This window comes from Microtus pennsylvanicus, chromosome X (assembly GCF_037038515.1).
Source record: "Microtus pennsylvanicus isolate mMicPen1 chromosome X, mMicPen1.hap1, whole genome shotgun sequence".
NCBI lineage: Eukaryota > Metazoa > Chordata > Mammalia > Rodentia > Cricetidae > Microtus > Microtus pennsylvanicus.
In genome coordinates, this window is record NC_134601.1 from 50487455 (window position 1) to 50500698 (window position 13244).

The following is a 13244-nucleotide window of genomic DNA, read 5'->3' on the forward strand; positions in this document are numbered from 1 at the left end:
AACATTAGCCACATCATTTTTTTGAGGCAATGGATCATTGTGTAGCCCAGGTTGACCTTAGGTAGCTGTGTTGCTTAGGATGGTCCTAAACTAGTAACCCTTTTGCCCTAGTCTCCTGAATGCTGGAATGCCAGGTATATGCTACCACGCCCAGCTGTGTTTTCAAGCTAGTTACATTTGGTTGAACCCACCCAGAAATATTGTAAGTCACAACTTTGACTGCAACATAGTATTAAGTGACACAAATTTTCCCAAAAATATTTTTTATAGTTTGATGTGCTACTTAATATCAGGAAATGTAGAAGAAGTCAGGGAGATTAATGGTAACTTTTCCCAATCATCTCAAAATGTCAACATACACGGCACAGGTGTACTTGTGGAAGGAATTTGCTCTTTTATTCATGCACTTGAACAATCATGCTGTAGACAGATACTGAAGAAATGTGGGGTCCAAGTGAAACTGTGTTTGTGTGGTGTTCTGCTGGACTTACACTGTGTTCTACTCCAAACAAAGAAGGTGTCCTCAACGGTTTCCTACTAAAGGCCAGCTAATTTGTTTATCCTAGGACACAAAGGACAGTCTCCACTCATTGCACGGCATTCCTTTTACTTTCCTGTGTGTGTGTCTGTTCATGTGTGCATGCACACTGTGTACATTTTCAAGTGCATGAATATGTGTGTTGTTGCGGGAGGTCCTTCTGCTCCTCCAGCCTATAGCCGCTGAGATGCCAGCCCATTGGGGTGTGGTCTCTCTCCCTTTAAAAAAAGCGGCCACTTCCCTCTCCTCTCTCTCTTCACTTCCTGCTCCGCAGGCGACTAGATTCCCTTCCTGGTTGCGCAGAGGGCTGTTGTCTGGGATGGTGATCTGTAAGTTTTTTCCCCTTTAAATAAATACCACCCTATTAATCATAATTCCAAACTGGTGTGGCATTGTCTGTGACTTACGCCTTCAGTGTGTATTGGCACTGAGTGTCTTCTTCAACTGCCCCCCACCTAACATTTTGAAGACATTCATTCATTGTTCTTGGAGCTCAGTGTTTGTCTAGGCAGGTGGGATCAGGAGCTCCTGGATCTGTGAGTCTGTCTCTACTTCCACAGTGGTGGGGTTACAGGTACTGGAAAATGAACTCAGGTCCCCATGCTTGCACTTCGCTGACTGAACCATCTTATCAGCTCCTACATTCACTTTCTTAAAGATTTCACTTAAAATCCCTCCTTTTAGCCCTGAATCTGTGCTAAATGGCAATGTTGCCAAGCATTTGAAGAGGTAGTTTAAGGTCTGAAGACAGAGATGAATTTGCAGTTGCTTTTTCCTCACAGTACTGCTTCTTAGTACAAACCTGTATCAGGTTAAATTTTTAGAAACAAGTGGAGAATTACTGTTTTGGTGTAGCTTTCCCAGCCATTAGTGGTGTTTCTCTGGCCTGTGACAATAAAGGTGTCAGCTTGGTTTTTAGCATGTATGCCTCCACCTTTCACTGGGAGCTGCTGTCTAAGGAAATCAATTTTCAAGTCCAGGGGGCTGATGGTAATATTCCAGATGCCCCTTCCACCTGCATGCATTTGCTCAGTTCCTTCCTTCTTTTCCTGACGGGGCAGGCCCCACTGTTTCCATGACTTTATGTGAGTGTAAAACAACAGTTAGGGAAAGCTTAGAAAATGAAGCAAACAAAGGGATCACTTAAAACTGCCATCATTTTAATGACAGCCTTACCCAGGATGAGTAAAAACATGTCCACAGGGCAATTAGAAGAGAATTTTCTTTTCTTTCTTTCTTTCTTTCTTTCTTTCTTTCTTTCTTTCTTTCTTTCTTTCTTTCTTTCTTTCTTTCTTTCTTTCTCATACTGGAAGATCTAGAGGGCTGGCCCTAGGCTGTTTTATGTTATTACTAGGTGGCCTCTGTGGTTTTAGGATGGTGTAAAAGGGAAGAGAAACGAGCTCATGTTATGTTTGTTAATGCTTCATGTGGTCTTGTTTCATTTTCTAAAATCCAGAAGGCATGCTATCGGAGCTCTCCATTTTTTAAAAAAATGTTCGAGCTGTTCCTAAAATTTTTGTGATACCTCAAGATCACTAGGGGCTGAAAGTGAAGGGATATTGACTATAGCCATCAAGTCCTTGTTCTTGCAGGTTGGTTCTTCTGCCCCATTGAGGCAGGTGGGGTACTCTGCATTGAGCAGTGGAGTAGAGAACATAGCGAGGAAAAGTGCCTTGGAGACTAGTAGGTTGGGTTCATGTATTGTATGAACACCTAGTATTCTCTTTGCTCAGTTCATAGAACATTTTCAGTATAAGCAGTCTTAAAATATCCACATTTGTACACCACTTGGCTTCGCTCATAGATCACCAACCCTTATTTGCTTTTGTGAACCACTCTACAGAGGTCTAATGCTGTCACTAGTGACCATTTGGGGAAAAAGAAAGTGTCATTCAGGGGATCAGAAGCGATTTGCATTTTGTTACATCTGCCTGCTTCTAATCAGTTTTTTTTTCTCCATCTTCATGGGAATTACTCACTGGCTGCCAAGGTCACAGTAGTTTGTGAATATTGGAATCCACAAACCAATTAGAATGGGATGGTAACTTTGTTCAGAACTGAATGTAGCTTCAGATCAGCTGCAGTCACGTGATCCTCTTTAATAAAACCTTCATCACATGGGTCAGTAGATACAGACACAAAGTACATGGGGGATGAGGCCGGGGCACAGTGATGATATGGCCGCAGTTTCAAGCTGTCTGCTAACAAATCTCAACAATGCCCCTTTTGCAAACAGTACTGATAGATGGATTTTGAAAGCTTAATGGAAATTGATGTTATGTATTGATTACCATTTAATACATATCTCCCTAACCTTGTATCATTGTTAAAGGAAAAATGCTTTTCCTGTAGAACAAATACCTCTTATCAGAGGGTCCTAGCTTGTTTTTTGATATCCTAAGTGGTCAATTAATTCATACAGCAATCAGATATCTATTGAGACAGTGAGCATAAGCTCTGTTGAAGGTTGATACCAAACCAGATTTCCATGGAGCTGATTATGTGTTAAGTACTCACCAGATGGAAATTTCTGGCTTCCAGCCCTGACACATGTGAGTGATTTCATGGGGGGTAAGGGACTGTTCCTAAATAAGCTCTTGGGATTGCCATAGAAGCCATATCAGTTCCAAAGGTGCTTAACATCATTTTGACACTGCTGCCTTAGTTGGGCATAATGGTCTATTCTGTAAACAGGAGGTAAAGGTGAGACATGGATAAGTGGAGGCACTGAAAAATCTTCTATGGGTCCCAGAACTATCCTCCTAGCCTTCTGGGAGTGAAACAGGTTTTAGTTAATTGCTGTAATGCTAAGAAACACACACCTCCTACTTTTCCATGAAATCTCATGACAGTGTACATAGAAAAAATATTGCTTACTAATTTATTAAAACAAGTCAGAGTAGAGACATCTGTTTACTCTTGACCTGATAGGAAAAGTCAGTAATTATACGTGCCACCCAGTAACTTGTTTATTGTTTGTCGAGAGTGACAAAAGTTTTCCTGTCCACACTAAAGTGATGTTTGGAACATTGCTACAATAGCTTATAGTGGCTTTAGAAGAGGGCAGTGGCACTATTGACTCATTTTAAGCCAAGCCCTTTTTTTCTTGCTGGTACAACTAAAAATTTGAGTTCTTACCAATGGTAATGCAGTTTACAGAGCTTTACTAACTCTTGCTCATGAATAACTTTTTCTTTCCTCAATAAGTATTGGCCTTTAGGATGCAGAGGAAATTAATCTATTCAAGAAATGAAAACAGTGATGAAGTGCCTTTGAAAACAACCTTATCATCATGTATATCCTTGAAACAACTATAACACATTTCAACAGAAAACCAACTCTGAAATAGAATATATAATTTCTCCTAGTCCATCACTTGTCAGAGTCTTACAGTTAATTATCTAACTTGTGTGAACCACTGAGACAAAAGAAATCTTTCTGCTTTTATAAAAGCTAGACAGAAGTATTATTTAGTTCAATACCCTCATTATTTGAGTAAGAGGGCAAAAGCCTACAGAAGTTAAATGACTTGCCCAAGGAAAAATACTCACTTCATAGCAGGGTTGAGATTCAAACACTGGGGTTCAAATTCAGTACTCTCAACATGTCACCTGCTCTGTCTTCCATGAGTCTTAATTCTAATGGACAATGGATCCAGTTACAACTAAGCATAACAGTATTTAAGACACCGTCCTTTGATAAAAATTTCCACTTTCCTACAAGCCCCACTTAAAAGTACTGCAGCGTTGTCTTTGTGAAGCTAGAATGAAAACCAGCAGGCTGAATTAATGGCAAAGCACTTACTCTGAAAAATTCCTTTGTTGAACCAGAGTCCAGGGTCCCATATGCAATTTCAGTCTGCTTGGCTAAATCTTCAGCACTCTCAATGGGGGACACCATCCTCTCCACAGTCAGGAAAGCAGCAAGGTTTGCAGTGTAGGACGAAATTATGATCAGGGTGAAGAACCACCAAACCCCACCAACAATGCGCCCAGAAAGTGATCTACAAAACAAAACAGAGACAAGTCCAGACCCAGAGGGCCCAGATCTCAGTTTTTTTTTTAAATCATTGTCTTTACTTATAGAAAGAAGATAGATTTTTATCATAGGCAATGGAGGAGGGAAGTGATGATACAATGCAATCAAAACAACAGCTAAAGCTCACGTGTTGACCACACCATGTATATGATGATGACATGGGCAAACACCCTTTGGTCCTCTCCATGTTTTCTCTAGTTTGGATTTTGAATGTCTCCCAAAAGAGCCCTATGCTGAAAGTTTGGCTGCTATTCTTTCTGTTGTGCTAGTGGATCATTTAAGAGGTGGGACTTAGCTAGAGAAAGTTAAGTCACAGGATATGGTGTCCTTGACTGGAATGATAGGACCTAGTCCCTCCTCTCTCTCTTGATTCTTGGCCACCAGGAAGTGAACAGGTCTCACCAGCCACATGCTTCTGTCAGAATGTATTGCCTCACCAGATGCTCAAAGAAAAGGGGCCAAGTACTTATGGGCTAGAAATCCATGACCATGAGCCAGAGTAAACATTTCCGCCTTGCAGTTGGTATTTCAGTGATTCAAGACTAGCCCAGATTGAAAATCCAACCTTTCAGTCACATAAAATGCCTTTCTCTTAGCCCTTCTCATTTATAATTTCACATGACATGTTTGCTTTCTATGACCTTTTCTGGGCACATATATGGAAGAATGAATACTATGGTCGACCCAAGATCAATGACATCAAAGCTTGGATGGTAATATCTAGATGTCTGAACTTCTAATATTGCACAAGTCAATACTTGTGGTCAATTTAGGGATCAAGTGACATAAAGCAATATGCAAAAGACAGGATCACAAATCTTTTCACATTTGAAGAGAAATGGGAAGATACTGGCAAAAGAGCACTGTTAATTTGAGTTCCATAAACTAATGTTGACAGAGCTCTTTTGTAGAGCTCATCACCCATGAGGCATGGAACCAAGTGATAATGTTCCTTTTCATCTTCACATAAATGGTTAATGAGGATCAGGAGATCAAAACACTTTCCCTTCACACATGGGGATAGTCCTGAGTGAAGAAACTCCCTCTATCATATGGGTTGAGAGGTATCAAAGGGCCTCTTTCTTCTTCTGAAATCCTAAGATGAAGAAACTCACCCTACCATAGATTTCTTTATTGTTCAAACCACCCTCTATGTCGGCTATTCTCAACCTTATGGGTGGAACGACCCTTTTGCAGCGGTTGCATATCAGATGCAATTTGTAGCAGTAGCAAAGTTGCAGTTATAAAGTAGTAATGAAAATAAGTTTATGGTTGTGGGGGTCAGCACAACATGAGGAAGTATATTAAAAGGCCATAGCATCAGGAAGTTTGGAACCACTGCTGTGTGTGGTCTTCTGTGCTCTAATGGTATTCAGTTAGCGTGGAAATGGTAGGTAAGTTTTAATGATTTGAACTTTTCCTTCAATGTTTTGATCTAATTATCAGGGACTGTAGCCAAATATGGATAAATTTTAAAAGGAAAGTTTTGTCAACATTACTGTTTGTTGGATTTATGGGTAGGGTTGCTAAAATGTAGATTCAGGATATCTCCTTGTCCATGAATAGATGATTCCTAGGTATCATTGGTGATTCTGTTGCAGGTGATGAACAGACTCAGCTTTGCCTGTGTATCAAGAACATCTGCTTGAGTCAAATTCAAACAACACAACAAAAAAACCCAAGCCAACAAAGACATCAAAGCAAAACAAAACCTTGCTGAGAGTCTCCTCTAGAAAAGTTCAGAGTTCTGGGTGCTGGCATATTTTATAAAAATTTAAGAGATTAGAGTTGTAAGTTATATCCCTCCATCACAAGTGCTCATCATGGAGAGGGACTGTGGGAATTCAGAGGGTAACAGATGCTCAACAATGGGTAATGACTTGTGATTTGGAATCTTTACTTATTTTGCAGTATTGCTGGAGGCTGGTGTGGTCTATAGAAATTGAAATCAGCTCTGTAGGGTTTTATAAAACATTGCCGCATCATCATTAGTATAGTTCTAGTGCAGAGCACAGCTCCATCCTGGCTAGCTATGTTCCTCCACGCCTAGAGAAGCTCACAGAAAGAGCACCCACTCTGCTAGAAAGTAAAGAATAAGCGTAGGTGCCTGGCACATCTCCAGGCTCTGTGGGAAGAGGGCAGTTCTGGGCTGAGAACTGACAAATCCGGTTTTTCTCTGCATGTACTATGATTTTACCACTCTGAAGCAAATTCAAATTCCCGTGTCCCAAGATAACCCCTTGCTCTTAGCATGTGGAAAATTCAGCTGTTTATGGGAAACAGTCCGATAATTCTAGCAAGTGTTTTGATAAATAATAGTACTATTTACTGGTTAATTATAAAATATCTATTTGATTATCTTCTAAGTCTGCAGTTTCTGTTGGTCTCTGGATGCCTAAAACACAGTCAAATATAATTACTCTAGCTTTTTAGATGTGAAAATCTGCTTTGAAACAGAGTTCTTTCTAGCTAATAGCTACATCCTTACAATTGCATCTGGAAACATTTCTCTTTAAATCAGAAGAGATAAACACATCTGCATGAGTCAGAAAAGAATGTGTCGCCCTTCCTAATGCTAAAAGTATACAGAATATTTCAACTAGGAATTTAGACATTTTCATAATTATCTTCAGGCTTGATATATTCAAATTTTAAACACATAGACATATCTGACTCTGAAAATTACTTTACTTCACAGAATATTAATGCTTCAAAATGGCATCCGTGGCAGTAGGGTAGTAAAAACGATTATGCAAGTTGTCACTTATTGAACAAATCCTTTATGACAAACTGTTCTAATTGCCTTATACATACCAACGTTTTTCATCGTCCATCTCTGTTGGCCAGGACCATGTTACAGATAAGCAAGCTAGGGCATCTTATAGATAAACTGATACAGAGAGGAAAATCAGAAAATAAAACGTCTGTACTTTCATAGTAGGAAAGAGATTCCCAGGGCTGACGGTATGGCTCAGAAGATAAAAGTACCTGATAATTCGGCTTCCATACCTGGGACCCACATGGTGGAGGGATCGAACTGACTCCCACAAGTTATCCTGTGACCTCCACATACACACTACACACACACACACACACACACACACACACACACACACACACCTTCTATCCACTTGTAAAATAAAAAAATAAATGAATAAGAATAAGGAGATTAAAAAAACCTAAGAAGAGAAATACCCAGATATTTTGTAGTATAAAATAAACAAGGTTTGGATAAGAAAATTTATAATGGTGTGAAAATAATAGATTTTAAAGTAACACTAAGAAATGTTTGTCTATTATTATTTGTTGTTCATTTGGATTGCACCTGTAAAAGTTATCCTGATGTGGAATGATGGGTTTTGCTGAAGCCTTAGCTTGGAGTAATTCCAGACTTGGAGTTTGCTATGGGAAGAGGTCTATTACGCTATGAATACTAAGAGCAGTTTATGCATTGCCTGCTTGAAATGTGGAGGAAAATACAGGAATTTATGGAAATTACATTGTGTCATTTTATTGAGGCTAATGGACTGTGGCTGTGTCTGTCTGGTTTTAAATCAGCCCTGCACATCATAATCTGGTTATTTTGGTCACCTCAGTACTGACTCAGATCAGTGTGTGGTTTATCAGAATGACTCAGCTGAGATCGGTTGTTGACATGCCTAAAAAGAAGCCAAAGTGCAAAATGGCCAATTTAGTGTCTTCTTGTCTACTTGTTATTAACTTTGGCGATTATGTGGTTAATTTCATAGCATACAGTCAGATCTCTGCATCCTCCTGATCCACATCTACATGATCAACCTGCTGCAGATTGAAAATATCTGGGAAAATGCTATCTTTCTGAAATATGGACAGACATTTCCTCTTGAGATTCCCCCAAACAATGGTCAAACAACTATTTTCTTAGCATTTACATTGTTTTAGGTGTTATGATTCATCTGAAAATGATTTACTGGGCATGGGAAGATGTACATATATTATATGCAAAAACTCTGTGCTCTTTGATATAAGGGATTTGAGCACGTGCAGGGTTTGTCATCTGACAGGGGTCCTGGAACTAATCCATTATGTTGCAAGGAATGCTGGTATGGATGGGTATGGCAAATTTGAGAGAATATTCTTAAAGTAATAATAAAATAGCCTTTCAAATCTAAACAAATAGCTTCCATGTGGTTAGTATAGAATGTAAACGATTGTATCTGATAATGGTTAAGACAGAAGTAGATTTGACAAAGGCTTTGGTGAAATTTATATCAGCCCTCTTCAATTTTCTTGGCATACATGCTTAAGTCTTTTTATTAAGGAAAAATGCAGTGGAACCCATGGGAAAGAAGCTCCGCAAGCAGTTTTGTATTTCTCTTTTTTTGCATTAGTAAAAATACAGCTGCTTAAGCCCATGTTTCACATAGAGAATATACAAAAGGTGACTGATGGGTCAATCCCATCACATTTTCTAAAGGATCTATTAAAATAAGACAAGACTTTAGAGTTGAATTAGAGAGGCCTATCCTTTCTCAGTACCTTTCTTTCCATTAATGCAGCCGCAAATTGTTTAACATTCATTTCAAGTAGTTTTGTTGCACAAGACAGATCTCAAGGTTAGCATAATGAAATGGCTGTAAAATGCTGCACACTTATGTTTCTAAAACACAAAATAGTGTGCATGTCATACCTTTGACAAAAGGGTAATAGGTTTGAAGTTAATGAAAATAAATTAGTACCAAAAGAAAAAACACATGCAAAATATTGTCAAATATATATCAAACAATAGATAATGTTCTTTACTGTAATAGTAAGAAACTAGAGTCCCTACATTAATAATAAAGTGTATTTTATGACATCTGAAATAACAATAAAAGTGAACTATGGACCATAACCTTCATCCTGTAAGCAAATTTTGTAATCTGCACTATCCTAGCTTTATGAGATGGCAAAGGGTAACTAAACCTTTGCCTCCGTCTAAATTCTTTATCATTCCTCTCTTCTGTTCCTAAAGTATGCATCAGTTCCATTCTCCATCACAGTGCCAGGACGGTGATAGGCTCTTCTAAAAATGTGCAGAATCAATCCTTGCTTCTTACAGTCTTCTCTGATGGAAATAGATAACCACACCCCAAAGACGGAAAACTGCAGCTTTTCAGCCAGAGTCATGAAATCGTTGTCATAAAAAATTCTGCCTCTACATTATTCACATGACACTGCATTGCTACTGCTGGGACGTGAGTTTGCGGTGGGATGAAGAGTGGCATACACCATGAAAGGAAAAGGTACATCACTTAAGATGCAGCTCAAACTCCTAAGACCTTTTGCTATTCTACACACCTTTTCTTTAAAGAAGGACCTTTGTGTGGAGAGCCCATGTCTAACTGTGACAGAGGCCCTGCCTCCTTCTTTCAAAGGACTTGCTATCTTGAAAAATTAATAAAAAATATCTTTGGAATAATCTTTACTCAGTAATGAGGTTCCAGTTTGTCTATCCTTTGCTCGTCAGTTTCCTTTTGGTCATATTCCCAGCCTTCATGCCTTCCACTTGGCTCACCCTCAAGTACTCCCTGCAGCTTCACAGAAAGTCAGCAGGGGGAGCATTTGTCTGGACTTAGTCTCTAGATGGCACAAGTGGCTCTATCCAAGCTTCACAAAGGAAACATATTTCAGAATTTAGAAAGTTATACTCTCTTGTCAATGTGAGCAACACATTACGGAACCCCACGCTCACAACACTTTGGAGAAATGGAATCCTTAGAAGCACTAGATGGGCTCAAAAAGGAGAGGCTTGCACTGCGCTATCAACCCCCAGTTTTAGGAACTCTGACCATATGCAATATTAATGGGCATATACACTACACTAGGATGATTAGAATAATCCAATTTCATAATAACAATAGCTAACATTTATTGCGCTCATAGGCCAAGGACTGTGCTTTGCATTTTATTGATGAGAGAATGAGGTCTAGCTGGGCTTAGTAATTTGCCCCAGGTTACACAACCCCCAGAGCAGCCTTGGAAGGCAGTGAAGGTAACTTTAGCACCTCCTGCTTAACTGCTCTGCCCTCTCCATCTGGCTGTCTCCCCCACCCCGTCTGGCCCCCAGTGCACATTCAGAATGAAGAGGGTTAATCTGAATGCTTTCACACCATCTCTGGACTTCCCTGATAAATCAGTTGATGTATGACTATAACCTCGGCTTATTACATTGATTACCTTCTTTAATGTTGACTCAGCCTACAGCTTGGCATAGAACAAAGTAACTCACTCTGAACAATTATAACAGTTCAAATATCAAACCTAATATTGAGGAAGAATCTCTAAGTTTCTGGGTAACTGTCAATAACTGTATTTGATGGCAACGGAATGATGCCAGCAGTTTCCCTCATAAATGCCTTATTGCTGATTTTGCAGCCTTGAGCTCTGAGCGAGCACATGTTCAGCAGCCTTATGAATTCCCACTGCCCACTTTCACTAACCACAAGTGCTATATCTCTTTAGGGACAGAAATGGGAGAACAGTTTTGGTACCTAAGCATGAAGGGAGCTAGGAAACCAAGAGCGTCCCTTCGGACTGGCAGTATGAAGGAGTTGTGGAAGCAATTGCACTACTGGCTCTTAAAAATCTCTGTGAAGTTGTGTTCCCTTGTGTCTGCTCTCTGGGAATGACTGTAGTCTATGATATGAACAAGGAAGCATACAGTGGAAAGAACAAGGTTTCGGGGATTGGAGTTAGGGTTGAGCTCTACCTGGCTTCTTAGTGTGACTAGGCAAATTCACAAATGATTTAACCTGCGCCACTTTCTTCAACTTAAAAGTAAGCATGATGCCTACACCATGGCAGTGGTTTAAAGATTAAGATCCAGGTGAGATTGTAGGTAATGTGTCCACACACAGTGGGACTTCGGGGAGGTTGGGCAGCAGCAGTTAGGTTGATTTTTTTTTTCTCTGACATTTGTTCCTGTTCTAAGACTTGTTAAATTCTATTTTTTAAAGATAATCTCAAGGATAATTCCTTGTTTTACTTTGATGAAAGTGACAGTGTATAGTCTATGCTCACATTCCTGGATTTCTAGAGAGTTTGTACTCTGAGCGAGGTCCTTAAGCAAAGTATAGTGCTGATGCTGACAGAAAAAGCAACCACATCTCGCAGAGGAACTACACTATTGTCAGGACTTTCTAAATCTGCTATATTACAGTGACACACAGTTGATCACAAATATACACTCAATCAGTAGAGCTCACAAGACAAGGAGAAGCATGTTTCTTTCTTTCTAGTGTATAATACACATGCTAAGAGGCATAATATTTTAGTAAAAGATTTAAAGAGACAATTTCTTTTGTAGGGCACAAAAGATGGTATCAGAGGAGTGATTCCTCATGGGTGAAGAAATATAGAGCTCCTGGAGGTAATGACTTCTCACTAGGAAGCACAAAAAATAGTTGTTACACTAGACAAATGTTCTATAGGCTTTATGCCCTTAGTGAGTTGAATCATGACCAGCTTTAAAAACAATTCAACAGGACAGAAAGATATCAGCATGCATAGCATCGCACGTGGGTAATGTCTGGTATAATTTTGCTCATATATGTTTATGTATATTGATTTAAGATGGAAAAATTATTTCTTACTGTGGGTGATGTTAAAAAAAATTGGGAGCTGGTGCTGGATTGATGGCTCGGTGGTTAAGAACACTGACTGCTCTTCCAAAGGACCCACGTTCAATTCCCAGCACCCACATGACAGACCACAACTGTCTGTAACGTCAGTTTCAGGGGATCTGGCACATTGTCTGTAATTCCAGTTCCAGGGGTTCTGCCATCCCTATGCAGGCAAAGCCCCAACAAAGTACATAAAAAAATAATGAAATCTTTTTTTTTTTAAAAAAAAATGGAAGCCATTGCACTATATGATGAGCCCTTGAGCACCATACTAAAATCTATATCGTGGAAAGAAAAGGCATTTGCTATATTTCAGGGTGACAGGAAAGCCATAGTTGAAATTCTGCCACCTGAAAATAAAACAAAACCCCAAACTGGTCAAACTTGTAATCTTCGGTGTCAGCTTTGGTTCTTATTTAATGAAGTAACCTGCATAAATACTTGTAAAAACGGCTTTTGAAGAGACCTGTTTGAGTATGCAACATAGTAGGCAGCACTCCAGTGGGAATATCACAAATGTAGTTTTGAAAATTGACTTATAGGAACCAAAAAAATCTCCAGCCCTAATGATTCATCAGCATTGTTTCAATGCTGATGACCAGCCATGCTAGAAATCTTTCAATTATGGACCCATTCAGAGGCCACAGTCTCTTGAAGTGACTGTTTCACAAAAAAAAGAAAAGAAACTAGGAAATCAAATGAACTCCCTGATGATATCACAAAATGACACATTCCGAACACAAAAGGAACAGGAAATGGAATAATTTGAAGAACCCAACCAAGCAGATTGAGGGTGGCATTCTTTTTAATAGAAAAATGGGGAAAGGAGTAGTTTGGATGAATGAAGCTGGAAAGCCCCACACAGGTGATTCTAAAAAGTGGTCAAAGATGGCTAGTCAGTTAGTTACAGTTTACTGTAAATGTTTAGTGCTCTCAAAGACTATCTCACAAAGAGATATGCTGTAAAAACGATCTGGCCATTCTGAATCCTTATATTCTATGTGTGTGTGTGGGGGGGTTGTGTA

At 39.4% G+C, this 13244-nt stretch overlaps 1 protein-coding gene across 3 annotated transcripts in view; it reads right to left on the reverse strand.

Annotated features, from left to right (window-relative positions):
• Gria3 (glutamate ionotropic receptor AMPA type subunit 3) overlaps window positions 1-13244 on the reverse strand; it is a 274359-nt gene that overhangs the window by 49179 nt on the left and 211936 nt on the right. For all 3 annotated transcript variants that reach the window (XM_075958406.1, XM_075958408.1, XM_075958407.1), the window contains exon 12: window positions 4343-4541. In XM_075958406.1, coding sequence (XP_075814521.1) covers window positions 4343-4541 — 199 coding nt within the window. The remainder of the gene's footprint in view (window positions 1-4342; window positions 4542-13244) is intronic.